Source organism: Drosophila guanche, unplaced genomic scaffold (assembly GCF_900245975.1).
Source record: "Drosophila guanche unplaced genomic scaffold, DGUA_6, whole genome shotgun sequence".
Taxonomy (NCBI): domain Eukaryota; kingdom Metazoa; phylum Arthropoda; class Insecta; order Diptera; family Drosophilidae; genus Drosophila; species Drosophila guanche.
In genome coordinates this window covers 427,258-452,190 of record NW_022995751.1, presented here as the reverse complement: position 1 = coordinate 452,190, position 24,933 = coordinate 427,258, and the positions used below count along the sequence as shown (strand labels likewise).

Sequence of the window (24,933 nt, the reverse complement as noted above, 5' to 3'; positions counted from 1 at the left end):
CGATAACAACAGCAACAGCTGTTTCACCTTCGCGCGCAAAAATAGGTGCATTAAATATTTTGTACTCCAATAAACAAAATGGAATTTCGTTTAAAGAAACGAGCCCGCACTGATGTCAAAATCGAGGTGGTCAGCCTTGAGAGCAAGTACCCCCACAATGTAATGATGTACCTCTATCCACCGACAGACGACATTCATATTGAGGAATTCGAGGAGCTTGCCCTCGAACGACTGCGTCTGCTGCGCGTCCTGGACCGAGCAGGAACGAAAGGACTACGACTGCTCTCTGAGGAATGGAAGGAATATGTGAATGCAGAGCTAACACGCGAGGGCCTGCGCAGCTATCTGAGACTGTGCTCATCCGGCGGAGCCAGTGGCCAGGGCAGCAAGCACGAGTCGGAAATACAGACGCGTCGGCGCGACTACTTATCGCACTTTATACTCCGATTGGCCTACTGTCGGTCCGAGGACTTGACTCGCTGGTTTGTGGCCCGCGAGATGGAGCTTTTTAGATACAAGTTTGCAGCCCTGAGCAGTGCAGAGGTGAAGCAGTTCCTCGAGGAGAATGATTTCAAGTTCCAGCCTCTGACAGAGTCAGAAAAGGATGAGGTCAAGGACGGTCTCTACGAGAGCACAGCGGGCCAAAGTGTTTCCAAGATAGAGCTTCTCGACTTCTACAAGGTGCCATTCACGCAGGTATTGGACTTGGTGCGCGGTCGCCGGTGCTACCTGAAGGAGGGCTTCGCGTATGTGAACACCCACGATCTGGTCTCAATTGTCGGCACAAAGCAACAGGATATAATCGAAATGGGCCTGCTGGCATCCAAGGGCCTTATCGACGAGGTGGAGGGAGATGAGCGCATTTCGCGCATGCTCAAGGCACTGCACAACTCGTACACCGGCAAGGATTATACTATATGCCGCGATGCTGCCGTTGCGATCGAGTCCCTCAACCAGCTATCCAAAACATCGATGCCGCTATGTATGCGCATGTGTCACGAGCACATTCGGGCCCAGCATCACATCAAGCACGGCGGCCGCATGCAGTATGGTCTCTTCCTCAAGGGCATTGGCGTAACTCTTGAAGATTCCATTCGCTTCTGGCGCGAGGAGTTCACAAAGAAGATGGACGCTGATAAGTTCACGCGCAGCTACGAGTACAACATTCACCACAACTATGGCAAAAAGGGATCCATGGTCAACTACACACCCTACTCCTGCTCCAAAATCATCAAGGAAATGGCTGCACCAGGCGACTGCCACGGCTGTCCCTACAAATCCGTGGATCCGGCTACACTCAAAACAAAACTGGCCTCCTACGGTCTGTCGACCAGCCACATCGAGGAGGTGATGTTCTTTGTGTCCCGCGGTCACTATCAGATCGCCTGTGGCAAGTACTTTATGCTCACGCACAACTCGAACGTGGAACCGACCATCAATCATCCCAACACCTACTTCGAGGAGAGCCAGATACTGATGGGCAATCGTCAGAAGCGCACTGCTGGCTCCATGCCACAGAAGATCAAACCCAGGCCAGACATTAAGGGACATGCGGATAGATCAATGTTCAACGGCGACGACGATGATGAGCTGTGGAAGATCGCGGAGTCACAGGAGCGAGCATATCAGAGCCAAAAGGACATATCGGAGGCCTTTAATGATGATCTAGATCTTACGGAAATTACATTCTAATCAGCTAAGACAATTAAATACGTATCTATAGACTTACTAATCGTCTCACGTCCGACAAAGGTAGCAGGTCTTTGAGCTGGCACTTCCCGCCTTTCCACTACTACTTCGACCATACGGGGGCCATCCATTCACATCTAGGTAATAGATGCCTCTTGCTTTTCTATCAATTATGTATCCCATCGAGGAAGGGTTGCCCGCCCTGCAGTCGCGTCGTCTGAGTTCGTCCCAGGAACTGCATTTGGTGGCCATAAAGTTCTTCTCCTGTTGGGGATATGCGCTTTCAGCAAAGTACTCTACAGCGCGTGTATGAGAGCAGCCAATGGTGAGGCAACCGGGCTGTATGGGATGTGCGCCACCTGGATAGAAATCAACGTCTCCCAGGGGTCCTCGCTTTGCCAGAATCCCAATATTCGTATGAATGATGTCTACCAGCTGCGCATCTCCCCGTGTCAGTCCCGGCAGAATCTTTTCTTGCCGAAAACAGGGCTTGGCGGGATCTAGACCAGTTATGCGGGGTACCAGCCGGCCAGTAAGACGCTTAAATGAGCGCCCAGCGGTGCCCATTATGTGTGCCCCCAGTGAGTGCCCTACGGAAGCTCACATATCATCCATGGATCCTTCAACTGTTTAGACTATCACTTACCGATCAGGTGGATATTTCGCAGTGGAGTGAGCTCTATCAAGTGCGTCAGACCCACAGCAATGTGCTCGCCGATTAGGTCCGTGTTTAGGGCCGACCAAGAGTACAGAGTGTCCACGTAATCGGCTGCGTCCACAATCTGAAATTGTTTCTTGGTTTATAAGTGAAATTTACAGTGCAGGGCAGGACTCTCTCTACACACTACAAAATTCACATCGCGGCGACACATGAAGGCCCTCGAAATCATGGCGATAGCAGAGGATTCGTTAACGGTGTTGGTCCAGCCGGTGGCCAAGATGACCACCTTGCGACCCTTGCCGAACTTGGAGTGATTCCAGAGCTTCGCTGCATCCAGCAGTGGAACGCTGTAGTTGTGGCAGGGCGTCATGTACTGAAAGTGCATTTTGTTTATATCCGGAGTGATCTTCGGTGGAACTCTGCCCATAAACAGCGTGGACGAGCCTGTGGAATCACATCGTTTGACATGCGTACTAACAATAGACATTTGTATGCTGTATGCTTACACAGTTTATCTATCGCATTGGCTGCTAGCTCGAGCGGAACAGCTGTAAGGATGTTCGCTTTCAAAGTCACAATGTCGGTCAGCACTCTGGGCACTGCCTCCCACCAATTGGCTGTAGATCTGACATCAGTTGATGTCATCTCGGGGAGTACGGCATGACACTGCACAGAGATTTGTACACAGAGGAGTAAACACTGAATCCGCATCTCTATTCCGTACCGAAGTGAATCTCTTTCTGCCTTGCGTAAGGCTGCAAGTGTATGGAAGTGCTTTTGCGAGCTTTGTTCTGCCTCTTCATTGTTCCTAATCTCACTTTTTTTTTGCCTTAGCCTTATGTTTGCATAATCTGCCATATTTTGCAAGTGGCAATGGCACCATTTGCTTATTAATATTCGTGTTTAATTGACCTCAATTTAGTTTTTAGTGGAAAATTGTTCATTTCACTCTCTGCTTTCGGTAGAGCTTGGGTGTTCGTGTAAATTTAATCTTAGAAAATCTTAATCCTAGAAAGTGATTTACCTATAATCCGTATAGGTTCTGCTATGCGTCATATAATTTAGATATATCTTCGTACTGTACGTTATCGACTATTCGCCCTTTCAGCGGACCATGGAGTATCTCAATGCTGACTGAGAACTTGCGCTCGTCTAGCTTTTTCAGCACAGCCTCGGCCCCGCGATAGGCGCCATTAACCACCAACACTGTTTTGCCCATGGCCGGTATCACTGTCTCCAGGTGGGCCTGTAGGAAAAGGAAAAGAGATAAGCTAACGCTTGTGGCATATAGAATCGAGCGTACCTGATCCACTTTCAGCTTTTCGCCTGTATCAAGAAATTTGATTTTCGCCTGATATTTGTCGATGAGCTCCTGCACAACAGCTTTCTGCTTGAAGAACTTGTCGCCCATGGACTTTGAGATGAATTTCACCACAATGTTCTTGTGCAGCCAATAATCCTTGCGGTTGGTCCGCTCTTTTTTCGCCTCCTCCTGTTGGATGATCTCATCCAGCGCAGATTTGGAATGGGAACCGCCTTTTTCCGACGACATTGACTTGGGCTTCTTGAAAACTTTTTCATCAACCTCAGAGCTGGGTCGCTTTGCCGAAAGAGCCGATTTGCCCAAGATCGATTCGGGCTGGAACTTTTTCTCCAATCGGATATCCAACTTAAGCGGTTCGTCTTCTTCCCGAATAAGTTCCGTATACTTCTCCTGCCCACTGTCGTCGTCATCGTCCTTTGACTTTGCCTTTTTGATTTGTTTTTCAATGAAATCAGTCATTCGCTCCTCGTCGTCTTTTTCCATCTTTTCCTTGCGTTCGGCCTTCGCCTGGCGCTCCATGGCCTCGGGGCTGCGATCAATGTACGAGACAAACCATCCTTTTTCCGTCTCATCCGCCACAACCTGCCCAGTCCGCCCCAGCCATTTGACATAGTCGGAGAGTGTTAGCCAGCGGGTGGCATTCATGTGAATGTGCTCCTTGTGCGCAATGTACTCCTGGTATATCTTGTTGGCATTGGTACGCTTGGTGCCGAACCGCCGGCGCAGCAGCTCCAGGTAGCCATCGGAGAACTCTTTCGAAAAATTGTGCAGAAACTTACCAGGCGAGTCTGCAAACAGAAGCAGCTGCCGCTGATGCGACTCGCTCATGGTGTGACATTTGAAGCCGTTCTCGTCGCGACATTGCTTTTCGCACATTTGGCAATACCAGCGCAACTTCTGCAAGCCCTTCGCCTTCATCTTGTTGGCGAGGTACTTGGGCGTACCAGCCTCAGCGCGCCCCATTGTTTATTTTGGTTTTTATAACAAATTATAACAAAAAATCACAATTTTATGAACAAAAACACAGCTGAGTTAGAGGTGGAGAGCTATCGATGGCACTTTAGGTACTATCGATTGATTGATATTTTATAATTTGGTGACCATTATCGATAGTTCTCCACCTCTACCGGGGAAAAAACGAACTATAGTTTAAATAAAATTAATTTGTTTATTTTACATGATGAACTGTATGATTTGTGGTTAAACTATGATTTGCTCGCCCAGTCGCTCAATCTCGTCTAAGATAAAATCTAACTCATTACTTTGGAGCACTGGAAAGCACGTGAAAACCATCCGGAAGAAGTTACCCAAGTTGCGCGCTTTCAGAGGTGAATATCCAACCATCAACGAGCCGCTGTACGCCATTTTCTCCTTAATTTTGGGGGCTACCTAGCAGGTTAACAAGAAAACAAAGTCGTCATGGGTTTCATTTAAATAAAACACTTGTTTCTACTTACTGTGTATAAGCGGGTCCACCAATCAGACGTCTCCTTGTTGGCTGTAACCCGCATGGCCTTGGGTATGTACCAGAAGCAGACATTGGAGTACTCATGCTTCTGGAGTACAAGTCTGAAACGATCGGGACGAGTACGAAGTTTATCCTCCAACAATCTGCCCATATCGATGGCGTGGTCAACCAAGTGCCCATACTGCCCGTAGCCACGTGCCTTAAGCATTAGCCAAAACTTGAACGCATCTATCTTGCGGCCGCACTGCACACTCTTGTTGCCCGTATCGTAGGAGACGTCGTAGAACTTGTCTTGATGGAACAGATAGTTGGCCTCCGCACTGTTGCAGCGTTGCAGCAATTCTCCCGACTCCCTCGTCAAGAACAGCGAACACTGCAGGGGAACTCCAACCGTCTTGTGGGGATTCCAGGCAAAGGAATTTGCACGCTCGAGGCCAGCAATCAGTGAACGATGTTTGTGGGATAACAGCGCTGCCCCACCTAGGCACGCATCGACATGCAGCCACAGTCCGTGGCGTTCTGCTAAATCCGCAGCCCCATTGATATCATCGAATGCTCCAAGCACAGTGGTTCCGGCCGTACAGTTGACAAAGAAAGGCTGTGCTCCACGAGCCTTTGACTCCATTATCTTTGCCTCCAGGTCGTCCAAAAGCATTTGACCACGTTCATTGGTTCTCACAGCCACACAATTGTCATTTCCAAGGCCCAGCCAGTGGGATGCCTTCACAAAACTGTAGTGGGACTCCTCGGAGGTAAACAGCACCAGGGGCCGTATTCCGAACATTCCAGAGGTCTTCACTTCTGGTGCATACTTGTAGCGTGCCATCACGATGCCGTACATGTTGGACATGGATCCTCCAGGCCCGAAAATACCGTCACCATCTGTATAGCCGGCCAGCCTGCACACCGTTGCAATCAGCTCTGTCTCGATCAGACTGAAAACAGGAGCCACTTCGTAGGTGTACCTGCAGGTCGAGAAAGATAGTTATTGCACAATTATCATGTCACATCTGGGGAATGAAATATGTAGGATTGTTGGACTACAATCTTGCGAACTCTTAATTAATTTAAATACAAAATGCAATTATAATTATTGCCACCCATAATGTATGTACAAAGTGCAACGTTAATGCTGCTGCAATCTTACGAGCTTCCATTCAAGGCCTCTGTGACCAATGCTCCCGCCATTCCAAAGGGGTCAACCTGTCCGAACAGTTGATTGTGGAATCGTCCATGCGAGGTTTTCACTGAATACTCGATCACCGACTGGCAAATCTGCTCGATTTCCGAAAGAGTGCACTTCTCCGTCTCCCGGATTTTCAGATTAATCAATTCCTTGGAATGATAACATAAAAAACATGTAAATGTAAGTACATTATGGGTTTCATTTAAAGCTTATTGACTGTCTGTTTCCATGGAAGGTGTGTTTAGTATATCCAACCTTTTTATATATTTAATAACTTTGACTTTAACTTTAACTTAAAGATAATTACTTATCAAAAACACAGCTCGTACTCGTACTATGTCTATTCATTTATTCTATTCATTCGGCTTGAAGAGAACCGGTTTTGGCTTATCGGTGCTCTCAACACCATTCAATTTATTATATAATTGACTAATTCACAATTAATTTCTTTGGAATAAGTCTTGGAGGTCAAGAAATGAACTCTTTTCTGTTTGTAATCAGACAGTCACCCCGTCGTTATCTCAAGACAGACGTACCTTCAACTCGTCTGGCTGCAAAAATGATACAATTTTCTGCTTATTCCATTTTTGGGGGTCCACACAGAATGTGTTGTCCTTCTGCAGTAGCTGGAATACATTTTCCAGGATTTTCCAATCATCCATTAGGCCATCGCGAACTCGATTCACAGCTGTTGCCTGATCCATATCACAAAATATCGCCAAGTCACGACTTTACCAGTGAAAAAAACGGATTAATTTTATTAAGTGAGTATTTCTTGAACCTCTGTCGCCGCCGACGATTCAATTGGAAGTGCCCCAGTGATGTGATTGCCAGTCGCCGCACTGTAGCTGATTGTGACTTTACGAGATTGTATGTACATTTGTACGTTCTCTTGATCAAATTCTCATCAAAGTTGTAAACCGAGACTCTACCACATACAAATGGTATACACGAGTGCGAGCATACGATTTGTATATACACGCACAGTGCCGCTATCGTGATCTTTGGGGTGGAACCGAATTTTGTTTATCCAAACTATAGATGGAAAGTTCATAGATATGTATTTTTTGTTTAAGAAATGTTTGACGAACATAAGAAGCTGTGCTACAACTGGAATCACATGGAAATATTCATTAGCATTGGAATTGGGTCAACATTTCAGTACTTGCATTCTTTAAGAAAAGAAATCTTGTAGACTTTCACTTCACTCACGTGGAATACCACAGTATAATCTTGTAGAAAAGCTGTTGGAAATAGAGGGTATCCTATAGTCGGTATGGCCAGTTTACCTGTGTGCCTTATCAAAAGATCTCTATCAAATTGATTAGTTTTCACTTGGAACTTTCGGCTTTTCTTTTTTTAGATTTTGAAAGTAGAAGAGTTTAATGGAGTGCAATTTCAGAAGGGGTAATTGAATGAAAGAGATACCCAGCTGATAAGTAGTCCGAGCACAGTAAGTCGTACGTATGGTAGGTGAGTACTTACAAATACAGCATTTGAATGCATGTACTAACACTCGTAGCATATATGTATGTAAATTTATATGTATTGGGATTTGTGCTCTTTACTATTTGCACTGAAAAGCTGAAACGGGTTTCAGACAACTATTTACAAACATCTGCATGCAAGTTGTACTTGGTGCTTGGTAATCGTAGAGGGAAAAAGCCTTAGAACATTGATATTGTTAGCCCTTTGGTAGTGTTTGGGTCCACTAAATCATAATGGACATTTGTATCAGTTTTGTTCACGTAAAACGGTATCATTTAATGTTTGTTTTCTTCGATTTAACATATTATTATCTTGTATATATGCATTAATTTAGATTTTACTTTTACTCGCCAACAACGTAAAAATGGAAGAGGGGTTTGTTGTGTGTGTTTTTCGCGCAGTATTAAAATATTCTATTTAATTTCCTGGTCTATGTGGCTGCTCAGTTTCAATTTACGTTCGATGGTAGGTGTAGCTTTTTGTTGTATTAACAGAAACATTCTCTAGTAATCATCTAAGTCAAAGCCTTCATTGTCCAATTCATCAAGCTGCATACTCTGGAAATCCACCTTGTAGCGTAAGATACCTGCGGAAGTACAATGTTATCGTATTAATATCAAATAAATTATAAAGAAACAGAAAATAATAAAGAGAACTAATAATATATTGAATGAATAAATTAAATGAAAGAAGAAAGAGACTAGCTTTGAGGGCGTTAAAGCTTTGGCCAAATCAAACATGGAACAGATAAAACTGAAGGATACAGGAAATGCATAAATTATAAATTAATATATCATCTGCAAGAGTGTAGATAAACCAAAATGATAAAAGATAACCCAAGATAACTTGTAAAACTAAACATTAGGGTCTCACCTCTTTAGGCATCATTATTAAGTAACTAGTTCTAAATTAAGTAAGGAGGCTACAAAAGGAGTACAGGAGTACTGGAGTAGCACTGCCATCATGTTCTGATAGTTATATTTATTTAATCGTTTTTATGTGTGGTGTGTTTTATTTTTATTACAATTCTCATGGTTTTAATTTGTTTCTTGTGTACTTTCTTATAACTCTCTCTCGGTCTAAGGTTTGAATAGAAGGGAAAATGCAGATACACGTTCGGGGGAACTCTTTGCCAGCTAAGTGGTGACACGCTCGCCGTATATCTTATTCTTTTATTTAGCTTTCTTTTTTTGTTTTTTGTTTTAATGGAATTAAAGTGAATCCGAAAACAGGGAATAATCTAATGGATTGTGTGAAAACGATGCCGTTGCATCGTTTCAGTTAATTTACGAATTAAATATTTGTGAGTTCTTAAAAGTATTCGCGGACTAATTTAAAAATTTGGTAAATCGTAGATATGGGTACACATCTAGTGCACCCTGACCTGATCCGACAGTGAAATGCAATCCACCTCCGAGTGATGCAGGACCCTCCCTACTCTGCTGATAAATATTGTATCGAACGGCTACGCTGAACATAGATTAAAACTATGTGGCAAGTAAATTGGTTCCTAATCAATTTGAACGTTTTGCTTTACGAGATTTCCCCAAAAAAGTATATTTGTTATTTGTTGAATTTAACGCATAATCGAGAACTCTTAGACTCGCAAATAGCGAACAGCAAAGTGCGAGTCTGTTCACAGCACACTGGTGTCTAATAATCATCGAGATCAACATCCTCCAGCGGCTCGTCAGCCTGCAGGGATTGAAAATCTACTTTGTAGCGCAAAATGCCTATTCGACAAATTTACATTTTACAAATATTCAATTATAGCCAAGGCCAAGACCATTCGTGTGCCGCATTCGTGGTTAAGCAGCATGAGGGAAGAGGAATGGAAAAACAGTTTCAACTTTCGGCATTGATTAGCTTACGATATAACTACAACTAAAGCAAGCTCCAGTCCAGTATGATAGCTAACGTTAGTGTCTGGAGCTGTGTTTGTCTCGACTTACCGCCAATGCCGCCGAAGCCACGCACAAACTGACTGCCCTCCTGCGACTTATCGGTAATGATCTCCAGCGTGGCGCCAAAAATTTTGTAATTGTTTGCCAGCCACTCCAGCAGCGGTTGAGACTCGATTAGCTCCATCTCCACGCCACTCTGTTGATAGAATAATGGAATGAATTTAAGAAGGAAATCAAATGATAATAGCTGGGGATGGTGTATACCTCTTTGTCAGTGAAGTGCGACTTGTCCTTTTCCTGCTCAGGCGTCAAATGTAATACTGTCGTTGACGTCGAGTTGGCATGATTCTTAAGAACGTAGCGTTGAATGTCGAGGTTCTCCCAGCAGATTAAAGTCTCCACCGATCCCAGTTCCAGTGCACGCAAAGTGTCCTCCACTCCGAAGCAGTATTTTCCAGTGTCCTAGATCACAAAAGCCAACGTCTCGTCACACAGAATCAATTTGGAAAGGGGAAACACCCCAATTCAATATACCTGAGAAATTTCATCAAAGTATCGCCCAATGAGTTTCTTTTCCTGTATGAATTTCACATTCTGCAACGACTCGGCTGCCAATTCGATGGCCTGATTGAAGCCGTTCTCGCCACCATAAGAAACGTCCACCAGCTTGATGACTTTTGTTTGCAAACGCTGCAAATGGGTAACAGAAAAAACAGTGTTAGCCGAGGCAGAGGCCATAGGATGGTGCACAACTCACGGGATCAAACATATCGGACTGGCTGAGCTCGGTCTTGAAGTCCGCGCTACCAGCCAGAATGAGGCCGGCAATGTTGGGCTTGTCATTGGTAATGAACAATTGGGTGGCCACCTCTGCGACCTTGCGCACATAGTTGTGACGCTTCTCCATGCGCAGACGGGCGAAACGAAGGGCAGACTGACCACCGCGACCGTGCTTCTTCGGCAGATCGACGGTGAATTTGTGCAGTACCTCGCGGGTGTTGCCCTGCAGGGTACCGAACAGCGCACCATTACCATCCATCACAATGAAGCCGAATTTGTTATCATCGGCCAGCAGGGCAGTGAGGGCCTCCGTGTGGAACTTGTTGTCGCACAGATACAACGAGGTGTTGATGGGCTTGAATGGCTCAAAGTCTATGTTCACTTTCTTCTCCTTGCCTTCCTCTGTGACAATAGTGCCGCAGTAGATGACCAAACCATTTGGAGGCACTGAAATCGAATGATTTGTATTTATTTCTTCTTACAATCTCAGGATATCTCAACTCACCTTTGGTGTATAACTTAAGTCTGTGCTGGACCGACGTAATGGCACCAAGGACGGATAAGCGGTTCACGCGCGACTTGATGTTCGACGCCGTTCCAAATTCATCGGCCAACATTTTGCTAACGCGCGAGATTTGATCCTTTGGCGGAATAATCAAGGAAATCATGCTGGTGCCATTTCTGAAATCAAAGAAGAGAAAGTGAGTGGAATTCGGAATCGAAATAGTGGTGAGGCGCCACTGTAGGTGAGTTATATACTACATACATATGTACTACACAATTACACCCTGTAGTATAGCCGAGTTCTGTGAATCGTTGACCTTGTTACCTACTGTCGGAGAGTCGGAGAGAATCGGGGACCCCAATTGAAAGAAGGACTCAAATAGAGAGCGAGACAGAGTGAGAGGGTGGAGTTGTGAAGTAGACTCAAATAGTGAGAGCACTCAATCCGCTAGGCAGAGGGGTGAACCACGAGGCGCATTACTCATGGGCTCCACCTCATCGGGGCACAGCGGTAAGGTCTAGTTTGAACTGATAAAAACCTGACGAAAAACGTGTTGCTCAAACGCTGAGAACGGGAACGGGAAAAGGTATAAAAAAAACCTCAAACGGGTGGTGTGGTAACGTTTGAGACGATTGGGGCTCAAAGGCTCGCAAACAATATGCTCCGAGAGAGTCACTGCGCTCAAAAAAGTGAAGGTGGTGGTTGTACAGCTACCCACCACCACACGCGCCACTTGCGGCTCCCCCAAAACAGTCGCAAGGTCTGGCGACAGCGCGCAGTTTCTCCGCACCCGCCCCACACACACGCCCGTCCGATGCAGCATGGTGTGTGTACCCCACAAAAGGAAAACTAAGCAAAATATGCACACAATGGTGGAGCCATTGAATCAGGGGAGGGAGGAGAAGAGTGTGTACTCACCCGCGTGCCATTTCCAGACTCTTGATGAGTTTCTTTATTTTCCATATTTCGACATTGCGATCAGCAGACGTTTCTTCGCCAGACATTTTGCTTGTGAATTTCTATCTCCTGTTCCCCTTCAAAGTCGTTGCCAATAGAATTACGAGAGTGATTTTTTGTGCTTGTTGTGTGACGGTGACAGTGGCTGCTGGCTGTGACTGTGGCTAGGGGGAGGGTTAGGCAGCCTGTTCCTTCTCCGATTCTTCTGCGCCGCTAGTATTTATGTTCACCGTTCCCTGTGTTCGTTGTATTGACATTCACGTTCTTCCTTTTAACGTGGCTGCCGTGATGAAAATACCCTGTAAATGGTTATATACACACATTACACACATTTTTACATGTACACACGAACACATACACCCACACAATCGCATACACTTGTAAATAATGTAAGAAAGAAAGGGGAGAACGAAATTGAGCGCAGTAGCTGTCACAGAGTCACAAAACGAGCGAAATAATTGCGAATACTAATAATTTTTTACTCGAATTCTTGTAAATTCACACACTCCCTAAAGATTCAGATTTCTGGGGACAGACAATCAGACAGACAGATTTAGGATGACAACTTTTCCTGTGAACAAAAGACTGATTTCAGTCTCGAGTTGAGCACAATTCGAGTATATTATTTCACTCCACTTATGCTTCCACGAGAATTAGCGCCCGTACGCAAAATTTAGCAGTGCGACAGGGATAGAAAAAGCGTGTGAGAGAGAGAGTGGAACTGAGACGGCTCCAAAGGTGACGTTGACACAATCGCGTGCAAATGATATTTGTCCTCGAATTGCCTTTCCGATGACTGCAAACTTGATGAAATCTCTTATAGATTATCACACGTATTGCCTCTGCACACAGTCCACATTATCCACTTAGAAATAGGGGCTAATTTAATAATTTTTCATACAACGTGCACAAAACCGGACGTGGACCGCGAAATGATCGATTATCGACTATCGATAAAATAAACATACCAATTTATACCATTGAATCTTCAAAATATACCGTAAATATACCGTAGTCTTAAATCAGATTCCTCTTTATGGTGTTATATTTTTGATATTACTAGCTTGAAAATACTTTCACCACTGAAACAATAATATAATCCGATTGATGAATCAATTTTTCTGAATATAAATTCTCCTTTTTATTGGCTGGTATAACTTATGACTTTATGACATTACTACTACACATTTTCTACATACCAATAACATACTTAGCAGAATAGGGATATAAATAACAAAGTGTTGGAAGCTGGATGCTAATGCTGAATTCAGAGTCTATTTAACATTAAAGATGAATCTAATTAGACCCAAATGAAAATGAACAAGAACACCTTAGCGCCTTTGTCTGCCATTATGGTTATTTGGCTTTTTAAATGTAAGCATTTTAATGTAGTCACTTTGATTTGAGTGTGATTGTTATTTTGAAATAAATTTATATATTTTATATGTAAAATGAATTTGTATCATTAAGATATTGAATTGTAGCAATCGATAGTGAGCTAGGTCGATGGTGTCCAACCATCGATAGTGCAATCGATAGTTCCCCTCCTCTGATACCTGCGTATATTGATTTTATTGTAAAAGTGGAAATAAAAGTTTTCTTCCAAACCTAGGGTCCAGCCGAGCCCTACCCTACTTAGTTGTTGCATTTAAATGCAATTTCACACAAAGCGAACATAATTCCTCAGAATGGGTGACAACGAGCAGAAGGCCCTGCAGCTGATGGCTGACGCCGAAAAGAAGTTGACACAACAAAAAGGATTTCTGGGCTCTCTTTTCGGGTAAGTCAAATGGAAAATACGATTATGTGCATATATTCCACCTTCCACCTCCGTTCCACTGGTTAATGCAAGCTTACATCTTAAACATGCGTACATTGTATGCATGTATGTGTAACTACATACATACACACATGCATGAATATGAAATTCCAGTAAGCTGCGCTGCTATTTCTTCTGCCTGCCACCCTCTCTCCCATATCACATCCTATATGTACCAGCTCCAAGATTGCACAGATAAACATATCTATGTATAAGTTTGGATATTAATCATGAAACTATGAAAAGGTGATTCATCATTTTATTTAATGGAAAAGTTACTTTACTTTTGTTTCGATCTTCCACAATTGTTTCTTTGTTCCTTTGTTACTTATAAATCCCTGCAAATGGGCTGAATGCGATTTTTATGCATGTGTCTTAAACTTGGGTGTGCTCTTTTCTTTTTTGCAGAGGGTCAAACAAGGTTGAAGATGCCATCGAGTGCTATCAGCGTGCTGGCAACATGTTCAAAATGTCCAAGAACTGGACAAAGGCTGGCGAATGCTTCTGCGAGGCGGCTACTTTGCACGCCCGTGCTGGAAGTCGCCATGATGCAGGCACCTGCTATGTGGATGCCTCCAACTGCTACAAAAAGGTTGATGTTGAGAACGCTGTCGCCTGTCTGATGAAGTCCATAGACATTTACACTGACATGGGTCGTTTCACGATGGCCGCTAAGCACCACCAAAGCATCGCTGAAATGTACGAGGCTGATTCCAATACTCTGGTATGTGCCCTGCAGCGATTTCCCGATTGAACGTGAATCGTTAACCGGACACTTTTATTCCCGCACAGGCTAAATCGATTCAACACTATGAGCAGGCAGCCGACTACTTTAAGGGCGAGGAGTCTGTGAGCTCTGCCAACAAGTGCATGTTGAAGGTTGCCCAGTACGCAGCCCAGTTGGAGGACTACGAGAAAGCAATATCAATATACGAGCAGGTGGCAGCCTCATCGCTGGAAAGCTCGTTGCTCAAGTACAGCGCCAAGGAGTACTTCTTTCGTGCAGCTCTCTGTCATTTGAGTGTCGATCTGCTGAATGCCCAGCATGCAATCCAGAAATATGCGGAGCAATATCCAGCATTCCAGGACTCGCGAGAGTTCAAGCTCATTAAGGTTAGACATGAAATGAGGAGAACCTGAGCGTCTCTAATATGAAATTGATTCTTTTTATTCACAGGTTTTGTGCGAGCATCTTGAGGAACAGAACATTGAGGGCTTCACAGAGGCAGTTAAGGACTACGATAGCATCTCACGATTGGATCAGTGGTACACCACCATTTTACTCCGAATCAAGAAGGCTGCGGACGAGGATCCAGATTTGCGATAAATTAATCAAACACTATCTGATCTGATAAATTCACATACACATTTACTAAATGCTTTATTCGTTTCGGAATTTAATATACCTATGCAATATAACTACAGAATTAATTAAACAAGTGGCACTGCTCGTCACAGAAAAGACACACACACACACACATAATCCCATTAAAAAGGAACTAACTAACAGTTGAATAATATATTAAGCAGCCGCCCCATAAAATGCCAGCTTTTCCGGATGGGATAGCTATTGGCTAAGAATATTCCCAGACGAATATCAGCTCCTTGCAACGAATAAATAAATCAAGCCAAATGCCACTGTTAATATTATGTTTGGAAAATTGTGCAAGTTCTGTTATCTATAATCATTTTTATTGCACGTTTATAGGAATGTAATTGTAACGCGGTTATTTTCCAGGTATTTGCGTTACATTTGTTATTTTCTTTTTAATTAGAAAAAATGTTTAATTAGCTGCTGTTTTTTGTTTGAAACATTTTAGCTTCTAGAACCGGAGAGTTTTATTGTGTTAAAACAAAATTGATGTTTTAACCGAATTGGATGTTTGTTGAATCAAATTAGAACTCCCCTCCATTGATAATGCACATTAAGAGAAGAAGAGTAAACGAGTTTTAGAATATGCAAGACCTACCAACTATATATGCATGTCCATAAATGTATCGAAAACTATTCCCCTATAAATAATATTCAAACGAGAGTAACGAAATCTTATAAAAATACTTGAGGGTCACATTTATTGAAAATTCCATCTCGCAAATGTTTTGAAATGTTTAGTAGATTATATGATAACTCCTATAAAAGTGTATGAGAAAATATTCAAATCCAATAAACAGAATTAAAATATACTAAATAAATGCGGGGCAGAGAATTGTACACCCTTGCGGTTGAAAAGCCAATTATTAAATGGATATTCCACCATAACAATTAAACGATATCTAAATAAAAACCACTGCAAGGGTATAAGCAATGCAATTATGCATTCATTATCACAGATATTTCAAATTTAACTATTTTAATAAAGTTACTTGCTTGGATTAATCCCGCCATCCCAATCCTCGTATCCAATCCAATCAGACACAGACTCTAAAATCAACTTTATGTACATACAACATGCATTGGTAAGCACATGGATGATCAGAAATATAATTCTGAATAGATTATTCCCTCTACGCTCTACCCTAAACGTCAGTAAGCCAGTTTCCACTTTAGATCGGTTGGGTTTCTCCGCGAATTAGAAAACTTGATCAAGTCGGATGTGGAATGCGAACGTCAAACAGCCACAGAAAAGAAAGTCTAGCTTTGGCTCCTACAGCAGCAAAATAATAAATTGATCTCTAGAACAAAAATCCATCTGCGTGGGAACTTCTCAGAGAGCGCTCTCTCTCTCTCTCTCTCTCTCAGCCTCCAAGCCTCCATGTAACCCTGTCTCTGTCGTTGATCCTGAATCAGAAACTATTAAGCTCTCCATACACACTCGCGAGCATCAGGTGAACTTGTACTTTGCCAGTGCCATGGCATAAACAGAGCAGCTCGTGAGCAGCTCACGACTGTCAATACGCGCTCTCGGCTCTCATCGAGCTCAATGACGATGACCGTCGTATCAGTGGCGTGGAATGATGCCTCAGTTATTCCACCGTGGTCAGTGTGTTAGGTACAGTTTAATTGTTTGATCCGTTTAGCTGTTTGGTTCCAACTATTGGTTCCTACCGTGGTCCAGAAATTAAAATAATTAATTAATTACTCGCATTATATAAGCCTCGATTCGAAGATCAGCTACGTCTTGGCTGTGTGTGTGTGTGTACGTGTGTGCGTGTGATACTCATTGCATTCCGGTTTTGGAATAATATCCAAACAACAAAAGCTCCATATAAATTTATATATACACACGCCCCGCACTCGTATAAACGGTCGCTACGTCAGTGCCAATCCCACCGAAAAAAACCCGAAATACATCAGTAAATAAAAATTGAATAATTGAAACATACTACAACGCACATGTGTATGTATGTACGAATGTACAATCAGTAGTACATACACATAAGTTCAAATTATAGCAAACAGTTTCACTGTTTTGATAGACGAGACTCGAAAGTAACTTGCAAAATGCTTGCATTACCAGGTAACGATCAATTGACAATGGGGGATATTCCCCATTTCTGGTACACTCATGCACCAACCCATGCAGTCATCCGAGTCTTTACATTAACTTGAGCAAACACATAGCATCAGTCCGTACATCATCCGTATACTTTTGTCTGTGGAAGGAAGGTCGCAACTCAAATCATCTTTATCAGCACAGAAACACACACAAACACACTCGCAGTGTATTCACATTTATGGAAGATGGAAATGAAATTGACAGTTAAGAAAATGTGTTCCAATATCCGGAAGTGAAGTACATATTTACTTATGTATATATAAAGCTGAATCACTGTGGAATCTGGGCAATCTGAAATACGTACAGACACCGGAATTCGCTTAATTCAGACAATAGACTTGACAAGGGGGGAAATCTACTAGTAGAATAGATAATAGATTCAGGATTCACCACACAATTTACTCATTCAGTTGTTGCCAAAGTCTAGCACTGATTTGCAAACATATTTGACTCCATTTCAGGTCGTGTTTTAGGATGCCTCCAATTGCTTCTTGTGTTCGCAGGCATGTGTCTGGCGCAGCAGCAATATCCTCAGCTGTCTGTCGGCACTCCCCTGGAACCGTTGACCGCACCGACAGCATTTGAGCAGCAAACCACCCATATCCAGTCGCTGAGGAGCAACTTTGATGCGGACTTGCTGCGCACAATTTCCCAGGGCGCACAGGAGTTTGGCCTCGATCTCCTGCAGCGTATATCCGTGGAGGTGCAGAAATCCAACAGGGATTTTATGATATCACCCTTTTCCGTGTGGTCGCTGCTCGTCCTGCTGTACGAGGGCGCCAGCGGTGCCACCTACGACCAGCTGCGACGGGCCCTGCACATCAATGTCGAGGATGAGAAGCTGCGCGCCGTCTATCAAGTGTGGAGCACGTACCTGAAGTATGAAACCGTCACTAATGGCATGCCATTTACTCTTAACTTACTCGATTGTGCGACCTTTCTATGGCAGCATCAACACGTCTACCATTGAGGTGGCCTCGCTCCAGGCCGTTTACACCGATCACAGTTTGCCCGTGAAGAATGCCTACCGGGATGTCGTAAAGAACTACAACGTACAGCCCGTGGAGGTTGACTTTTACAGTGCCAATACGGTGCACCAGATCAACGAGGCCTCCAACCGCACAACGCGCGGTCTCATTCCGTACACGGTGCTGCCCCAGGATATTTATGGAGCCAAGATGTTCCTGCTCTCCTCGCTGTTCTTCAAGGGCCAGTGGAAGGTGTGTGTGGTTGTGTGTAGCGCAGTCCCCGCTCTAACTAAAAAGTTTTCTCCATTTGCAGTTCCCCTTCAATCAGTCTGCGACGCGTATGGAGCCGTTCTACAACGAGAACGACGAGGCCATCACCACAATACCCATGATGGTGCAGGAGGCAAACTTTGCCTATGCCACAAATATTGAGGGCTTGGACGGCTACGTACTGGAGCTGCCGTACGGAGCTCAGGACAGGCTCTCGATGATAGTTATACTGCCGAAGCGCGGCTTCAAGCTAAACGACGTGGCCAATAATCTAAAGGCGTTGGGTCTTGCGCCCATCTTGCAGCGTTTGGCTGCATTCAGGCGCACCGCCTCGGAGGACAACCAGGTGGAGGTGTTAATGCCAAAGTTCACAACGACGACTGACTTCACCCTGAAGGGAGTCCTGGCACAGGTAGGATCCAACCCAGCCATTCGCTTTCACAGTCAAACTTCAGCCAATTCTTTGATATTTCTTTTGCAGATGGGCATACTCGACCTTTTCGATGAGAATAGGGCAAACCTCAGCCGGATGTCCTCTGGTTTGTTTGCCAAACTCTGCATTCATTCCACCAAAATCATTGTGGACGAGCAGGGTACAACCGCCGGGGCAGTGACTGCCGCTGTGCTCGCGAACAAGGCGACGCCGCCAAAGTTCCAGCTAAACAAGCCATTCCAATACATGATCGTGGAGAAGGCCACCAATCTAATGCTCTTTGCTGGCCAAGTGCGCAACCCTAAGGCGATTTAGTCTTAAGCGAGATTTTATTGACATCATTCAGAAAGAGAAATCCTACGTTAAGGAACTCGTAGCCCTCGGGCAGACTATTTTTTGGTGCGCCCGGTGGCCTTCTTGCCGCCAACGGGCTGCTGTTTGTCTTTGCTGGCTTTGCTGGAGATGAGGGGATGAGTTTCTAAAAGGGACCGCAGCGGATTATAAAGTGCATTGGATTTATCGTTCGGTTAGTGGTGCGGCGCTTACCGTCGGTGGGTGCATCGGGCAGGCTGACATCGTAGTGCTGCATGCGTCGCCGCTTGGAGGCCATTATGTCGTCATCGTAGTCGTGTGGATCGTTGCTAAGTATCACCGCACTGGCCTCGAGGCCGTCCTGTGGTGCCCAGCCATCTTCGGGATCCTCCACCTCCGGGGCCATGGGCAGGAATTGCAGAGCATTCTCGTCCTCACCCTCCTCATCGGAGGAGCAGAATGCTGCCACTGGTTCCACCTTTTGTACATCTACTTCAATCTCTTCATCCTGCTGGGCGTCTGCATTAAGGTCCACCGACTTGTCCTCATCGGCAATATCGAACTCGGACTCTCTCTCCTCGTATTCAACATTCTCATCCAATTCCTTGAAGTCGGGTGCAAACGCTGACCAGTTTTCGACCTGGTTCTGTGCCCAAATCGAAACGAGACCCGAACTAATGCTGGCAATGATGGGTCGCACCGGATGCCACACCACGTCGAGCAGCAGTTCGCCCTTTGTTCCATGCAGAATCTTCACGAGATTCCCAATCGACTTCTCCCATATGTACAGCGCATGCTGGCGTGCACTGCCCGCACATATATATTCGCCGTCTCCCGAGAAGCAGCACTTCTTCCAGGTGGTTCTGCATAGATAAAGCTGTATATTGAATCATCCAAAGTCGAAGCGGGAACTCACTTGTTGACCAGATCCTGCAGCTTCTGAATTGGCTCTGGTTCTCCGTCCCTGCCCAGTGCAATTATTTCCTTGGAGTCGTACACGCGTATCACTCGATCCGATGTGTTGATGAGGAATGCACTGAAAGAGATTTTATTTATTGCTTACTTGAATTATTAATTATTTTCCAGTCACTTACTCTCCTCGTCGGGCAAACTCGATACTCTTGACGGCTGTTGCACTCGAGGTGCCCACAATGATGCGAAAACTGGCCACCACTTCAAACGTTTCCACATCCAAGACGAGTATTTTTCCCTTGGCATTTCCCGTGTAAATGTGTTTTCCGCGGCGATCGAAAGAAGCCACAATATTCAGGTCACCCTGCCAAAGAAAGGTTAATCTCAATTGCTGTCCCTTCGATTTTGTGTAAGGTGCAAACCAACGTCAGAGTCCAGGGGCAGGCAGCGATGCGATCCTCCGATTTCAACTAAAACGGCGGCATATCGCATGGGACACACCAGCAGTCGATTGTCGTTGCGGGGATCGAACTGCACCTTCAGCACGGGGGAGGGAAATCGGTACTTGTGCTCAAGCTCGCCGGTCAAAACGTCCCAGATGCAGACATTATTGTCCGTGGATGCCGACAACAGCTGAAATGGGATTCGAGTTAAAGAAGCGAGAGGATCGAAACGAGAGCTCACCTTGTGCCCGTTTCTTGTCCAGCTGAGGCTGCAGACGGGATGGACGTGGGCTGAAATGATTTTGGCAATGCCGCGCGTCAGAAAGTCCCAAATAACTATTCGTCCATCGTTGCATCCCACGGCGAGGAGCGTTCCGTATTTGTTGAAGGCACATGTCACTGCCAGTGAAATGCAGTCTAGGGAACCATCAAACTCCTCGGGATAGTTTTGTCCAAATGACTCTGATAGATAAAATGTGTTCTGGTTATTAGTTTACCTATTTATTTTGTAAAACAACGTACCTAACAATTCCAAATTCATTTTTTTGTTTTTGTTTACGCTTATGGCAGTGTGACCGCAGATTTATCGATAAAATATTCATGCCTGCTTCTCACCAAAATGCTTTCACATTTTCAAAATATACCCTAAGCAGTTTACAGTTGTTCATTGATCTATATATAGGTGTTTATTTGTATCTGAAATTTGTTCTATGACGTAGTATTAACAATATGTCTTTATTTGTTCATTATAAACTGTGTGGTTTGCCTTGCAGCAGCATAGAGGTGGAGAACTATCGTTGGCACTATCGATGGTTTGACACTATCGACCTAGCTCACTATCGATGGCTTAAAGTCTCGATATTGGTCGATAATATCACGATATCACCCTTCCGCCCATGCAAGAAAGCGAAAACCTCACAAAGCTACAATTTTGAAGATAAAGACAAAGAATGACCATATCTATCAGATCACCGAAGGTTTCGGGTTTGATCAAAGATACTTTTGAAAGCAAAGAAACTTCTCATTATTGTTGGTGATTGGTTAAAATGATTTTATTGGCTTATTTGAAAATATAAATAAACTTTTAGTCCCGAACGGCAGGGTTCCAATAGTTCGAATTGTTCAAAATATGTGTGGCCGGTCGAGGATTACTTGTAATTTCTAAAAGTATATTTTTATTAATTACTAATTTCATTCGATATTTGTGTACGAAAAACATTAAACAGATATATATATATATTTTAGCGTGGCCCAGCATATGCAATGAATAAACTTTAAATATGGAACTAGAATTGAACGCAAAAACAAAGAAAACTAAACAGAACGATAAGCAGTAAATATAAATTTAAACAGAAAGCGCGGGTTTGGAAAAGCATTGGCGCGGCGGCGTTGGGTACACTTGAATGGGATGGGTGATATTTTGAGTCGGCCAGAAGGGATGGGTTGGCTAAGGCGCTCGTGATTAAGCTTAAACTAACATTGTGCCTTAGAATGATAGTCCGCTGGTGGGTTAGGAGATGATTAAACAAACATCTTCTCCAGCATTTTCCTAAGTTTTTCTTGGGCATAGCGTATCTTTTGATATAAATCTTTGGACACACCGTTCTCCACGATGGTCGAGAAGCGATATGTGCGGAAGTTCTTCTCGTGATCCATGTATGTAATGGCACTCATACGCGGACAGAGAATGAGCTTCATGTGATCCGAGAAGTTAAGCTGAAAGCGGAAATAGGTTTTGTTAATCTCTATAAGTCTGAGGAAGCATTCACTATGTTAGTTTAGTTACCTGCACGGAACCGTTGGTCAGATGCATAACAACAGCACACGTTGTGCGGAACCAAGAGTGTAAATGGGGCATACGCGATATCTGATCACCCTCAATGTTCACATTATTGGCTCCAGCCTTCACGAGATGCTCGATCATGTATCGCTTGAAGTAGGAGAGCAGCTTCATCTTTTTATCCAGCGACTTGCAGTAATCTGTCGTAGTCATGTAGCTCTCCTTCCCGTCCTTGTCTATGAAGTGAACGTTGATCTGGTTCGGCAGCAGAATCAATTTGGTTGTGTCGTTGAACATGACGCCAATGCCCTCATCACAGAGCTGATAACCGAAGCCGTATTTGTCGCTGTAGTCCACCCACTTGGATATCCAGAAGAGCGGCTGTGCTGCTGGATCAGTGTTCTCATCCCCGAGATTGCCTTGCAGTATGCGCGGCTGTAAGCACGAGATGGATGATTGGTGATTATTTCAAACAGACTCTCATTGGAAATAAATTACCTTATTATTGATTAGATTGGTGAGCTGCTGGTGCAAGCTCTCAATGTCACTGCGGTAGTCTTCGTTGTGGCGACACACCTGGGCCGAGGCAGTGATGGCGTCGTGTAAGTTGGCCTTGAGGAATGTCGACTCCAGACGGGTATCATCTCTAATGCCGTTCATCTCCATGAGCGGCTTGCGATGAATGGAATCTTCAATGATGTCGTTCTGACCAATGCGCGGAGCCATCGTAAGGCAAGAGCTTGGCAAGAACGTTGGCACCTTAGAGCCCTTCAGGAATTCGTAGTTCAGCAGCTGGCCAATTGCTGGGCGGCTCTCGGGGTTCGGCTGCAGCATGGAAATAACCATATCCGCAGCTGGTTTTCTCAAGAAGCTCGGCACGCGGTACTCGCACTTCTTGATCTTGGAGTAAGTGTCCTTTAGCGTTTTGGTCTCAAAAGGAGGTTGGCCCACCAACAGCGTGTACATGACGCAACCAATGGACCATATGTCCACTTCGAACGAATGCCCCTTTTTGGTGAGGATCTCTGGCGCAATATAGTTGGGGGTGCCGCACAGAGTCTTCTTCCGTTCGCCCTCATATTCGATTCGGGTGGCTAGCCCAAAGTCGCCAATCTTCACGTGCAGCATGTCGTTCAAGAACAGGTTTCCCAGCTTCAAGTCTCGATGGATAATTCGGTTGTCGTGCAGGTACTTGACGCCCTGGATGATCTGGAAAATGTAGTAGCGGCACTCGAAGTCCGTGATGCTTTTCCGGCGTTTGTGCAGCTCCATCATCGACTGATTGGCAAAAAGTCGGGACAAGATCCATTAGTACGGAAGAACGCATGCTGCCATTTCGGCGTGCACTTACCCGCTTCTTGCATAGCTCCAGGACAATGTAAATGTTCTGGACATCTTCGAAATAGCTATGGAACTTCACTATATTAGGATGATTTAGGCTACGATGAATGGTGATCTCCTGAGCAGTCTTTTCCTTCTGGTTGTGCTTGATCATCAGCTTCTTTGATACAATTTTGCCGGCAAAAACATCGTCGGTCTCCACATCGATGATTTCGTAGCACTTGGCAAAGCCGCCCTGCACAAGCAATTCCAAAATATCTCATTATAGTCACAATTTTCACCATAAAAATATAAATTGAATGCGTCGCGCCAAAAAATAAATATAATCTACATATGTATGTACGTATGTAGCTGCCGTCACTTCTTTGACAACTCTAACATGCACACACACACACGCACACATTTTACGGATCGTGGAAGGGTGCCAAAGGAAACAAGCGAAAATAGATGTAAATGGCATGCTTGTATTGGTCTGCATGCCCTTACATACATATGTACATATGCATAGCGCAGTGAGGCTGCGCGGAGTTATTAAAATGTGCACGCGGATCACCTGGAACATTGTTATCCGCATCTTGGGCAAGCCTTACCTTTCCAAAGAAGCGCATACGCTTATACGTCCTTCGTTGATTGGAGTCGAAGAGCCGATCCGGTATATCTGTGCTCTTATCCTCTGGTTTTGCGGCCATTTTGATCCTATGTCCCCTTTGCCTTGATCACGCGAAACAAAATCTTCCTCGCCTTCGGGTTGATGCAAACTCCGCTCTGATCTGTACACACCACGTCCAGTTAAATGCGTTCCCAACGAAACAACTTAAGAGATCAATGCAATTGCCAATACACAAATGACCACCACTTGCAGACTATGCCTATGCCATCAACTTCACGAAAAATAGCCACAAAGCGGACAACGCGCCGAAACCGTTCGATTTAAATGCCAATGAAAATTAGTGATGCGCGTTGCCTATATATCGATGTAGTTATTTAAATGAATTTTGTTACTTCTGTGTGATTTGTATATCAACTCAACTTCATTTCTGAATTCAGAGCACACTATGTTTCCTTTGTTTCATCAAAGTTGAATATATTCCCGTCTTTTGATTATAATAACATCTTGTTTTATGTTGCATCAGGTCACAAGGAAAGTATTGCAAATAAATCGATATATTTATGCGATAGTTTGCCGCTTATTTCGT

The 24,933-nt window shown here is 44.3% G+C and overlaps 9 protein-coding genes across 11 annotated transcripts; 3 read left to right on the top strand and 6 right to left on the bottom strand.

Annotated features, from left to right (window-relative positions):
- The first annotated feature begins 29 nt into the window (after positions 1–29).
- Positions 30–1,728, top strand: LOC117586948 (DNA primase large subunit). The gene has a single exon (XM_034277318.1). It carries the CDS (start codon positions 79–81, stop codon positions 1,690–1,692), a length of 1,614 nt encoding a protein of 537 aa, XP_034133209.1. The 5' UTR covers positions 30–78; the 3' UTR covers positions 1,693–1,728.
- LOC117586954 (phospholipase A1 1) lies at positions 1,626–3,238 on the bottom strand. Its single transcript, XM_034277326.1, has 4 exons — positions 2,857–3,238; positions 2,535–2,794; positions 2,336–2,471; positions 1,626–2,279 (listed from the first exon to the last, which is right to left on the bottom strand). Exons 1-4 carry the CDS (start codon positions 3,206–3,208, stop codon positions 1,738–1,740), a joined length of 1,290 nt encoding a protein of 429 aa, XP_034133217.1. The 5' UTR covers positions 3,209–3,238; the 3' UTR covers positions 1,626–1,737.
- Positions 3,238–4,711, bottom strand: LOC117586956 (DNA/RNA-binding protein KIN17). Its single transcript, XM_034277329.1, has 2 exons — positions 3,654–4,711; positions 3,238–3,596 (listed from the first exon to the last, which is right to left on the bottom strand). Exons 1-2 carry the CDS (start codon positions 4,635–4,637, stop codon positions 3,396–3,398), a joined length of 1,185 nt encoding a protein of 394 aa, XP_034133220.1. The 5' UTR covers positions 4,638–4,711; the 3' UTR covers positions 3,238–3,395.
- Positions 4,712–4,817: 106 nt separating this feature from the next.
- LOC117586949 (cysteine sulfinic acid decarboxylase) lies at positions 4,818–7,133 on the bottom strand. Its single transcript, XM_034277319.1, has 4 exons — positions 6,865–7,133; positions 6,290–6,477; positions 5,132–6,107; positions 4,818–5,063 (listed from the first exon to the last, which is right to left on the bottom strand). Exons 1-4 carry the CDS (start codon positions 7,030–7,032, stop codon positions 4,875–4,877), a joined length of 1,521 nt encoding a protein of 506 aa, XP_034133210.1. The 5' UTR covers positions 7,033–7,133; the 3' UTR covers positions 4,818–4,874.
- A 1,004-nt stretch (positions 7,134–8,137) lies between these two features.
- Positions 8,138–12,919, bottom strand: LOC117586953 (eukaryotic peptide chain release factor subunit 1). Of its 3 annotated transcripts, none has more exons than XM_034277322.1 (8): positions 12,864–12,919; positions 11,924–12,261; positions 11,006–11,181; positions 10,478–10,947; positions 10,255–10,410; positions 9,985–10,182; positions 9,769–9,916; positions 8,138–8,402 (listed from the first exon to the last, which is right to left on the bottom strand). In XM_034277322.1, the coding sequence occupies exons 2-8, from the start codon at positions 12,007–12,009 to the stop codon at positions 8,320–8,322; spliced, it is 1,317 nt and encodes a 438-aa protein (XP_034133213.1). In that variant the 5' UTR covers positions 12,010–12,261; positions 12,864–12,919; the 3' UTR covers positions 8,138–8,319. The 3 variants fall into 3 exon arrangements, with proteins under 3 accessions (XP_034133213.1, XP_034133215.1, XP_034133216.1); XM_034277324.1 differs by lacking the exon at positions 12,864–12,919 and adding an exon at positions 12,323–12,393; XM_034277325.1 differs by lacking the exon at positions 8,138–8,402 and adding an exon at positions 9,445–9,549.
- Positions 12,920–13,650: 731 nt separating this feature from the next.
- LOC117586961 (alpha-soluble NSF attachment protein) lies at positions 13,651–15,801 on the top strand. Its single transcript, XM_034277333.1, has 4 exons — positions 13,651–13,742; positions 14,190–14,505; positions 14,574–14,894; positions 14,959–15,801. The coding sequence occupies exons 1-4, from the start codon at positions 13,651–13,653 to the stop codon at positions 15,106–15,108; spliced, it is 879 nt and encodes a 292-aa protein (XP_034133224.1). The 3' UTR covers positions 15,109–15,801.
- A 974-nt stretch (positions 15,802–16,775) lies between these two features.
- LOC117586952 (serine protease inhibitor 77Ba) lies at positions 16,776–19,325 on the top strand. The gene is made up of 5 exons (XM_034277321.1): positions 16,776–17,239; positions 17,740–18,157; positions 18,228–18,498; positions 18,560–18,928; positions 18,998–19,325. The coding sequence occupies exons 1-5, from the start codon at positions 17,224–17,226 to the stop codon at positions 19,262–19,264; spliced, it is 1,341 nt and encodes a 446-aa protein (XP_034133212.1). The 5' UTR covers positions 16,776–17,223; the 3' UTR covers positions 19,265–19,325.
- LOC117586951 (retinoblastoma-binding protein 5 homolog) lies at positions 19,260–21,226 on the bottom strand. Its single transcript, XM_034277320.1, has 7 exons — positions 21,139–21,226; positions 20,858–21,078; positions 20,600–20,806; positions 20,356–20,537; positions 20,178–20,297; positions 19,496–20,124; positions 19,260–19,427 (listed from the first exon to the last, which is right to left on the bottom strand). Exons 1-7 carry the CDS (start codon positions 21,155–21,157, stop codon positions 19,339–19,341), a joined length of 1,467 nt encoding a protein of 488 aa, XP_034133211.1. The 5' UTR covers positions 21,158–21,226; the 3' UTR covers positions 19,260–19,338.
- Positions 21,227–21,834: 608 nt separating this feature from the next.
- On the bottom strand, positions 21,835–24,693 carry LOC117587030 (serine/threonine-protein kinase polo). The gene is made up of 5 exons (XM_034277455.1): positions 24,328–24,693; positions 23,748–23,972; positions 22,895–23,674; positions 22,403–22,831; positions 21,835–22,332 (listed from the first exon to the last, which is right to left on the bottom strand). The coding sequence occupies exons 1-5, from the start codon at positions 24,424–24,426 to the stop codon at positions 22,138–22,140; spliced, it is 1,728 nt and encodes a 575-aa protein (XP_034133346.1). The 5' UTR covers positions 24,427–24,693; the 3' UTR covers positions 21,835–22,137.
- Positions 24,694–24,933: the final 240 nt, after the last annotated feature.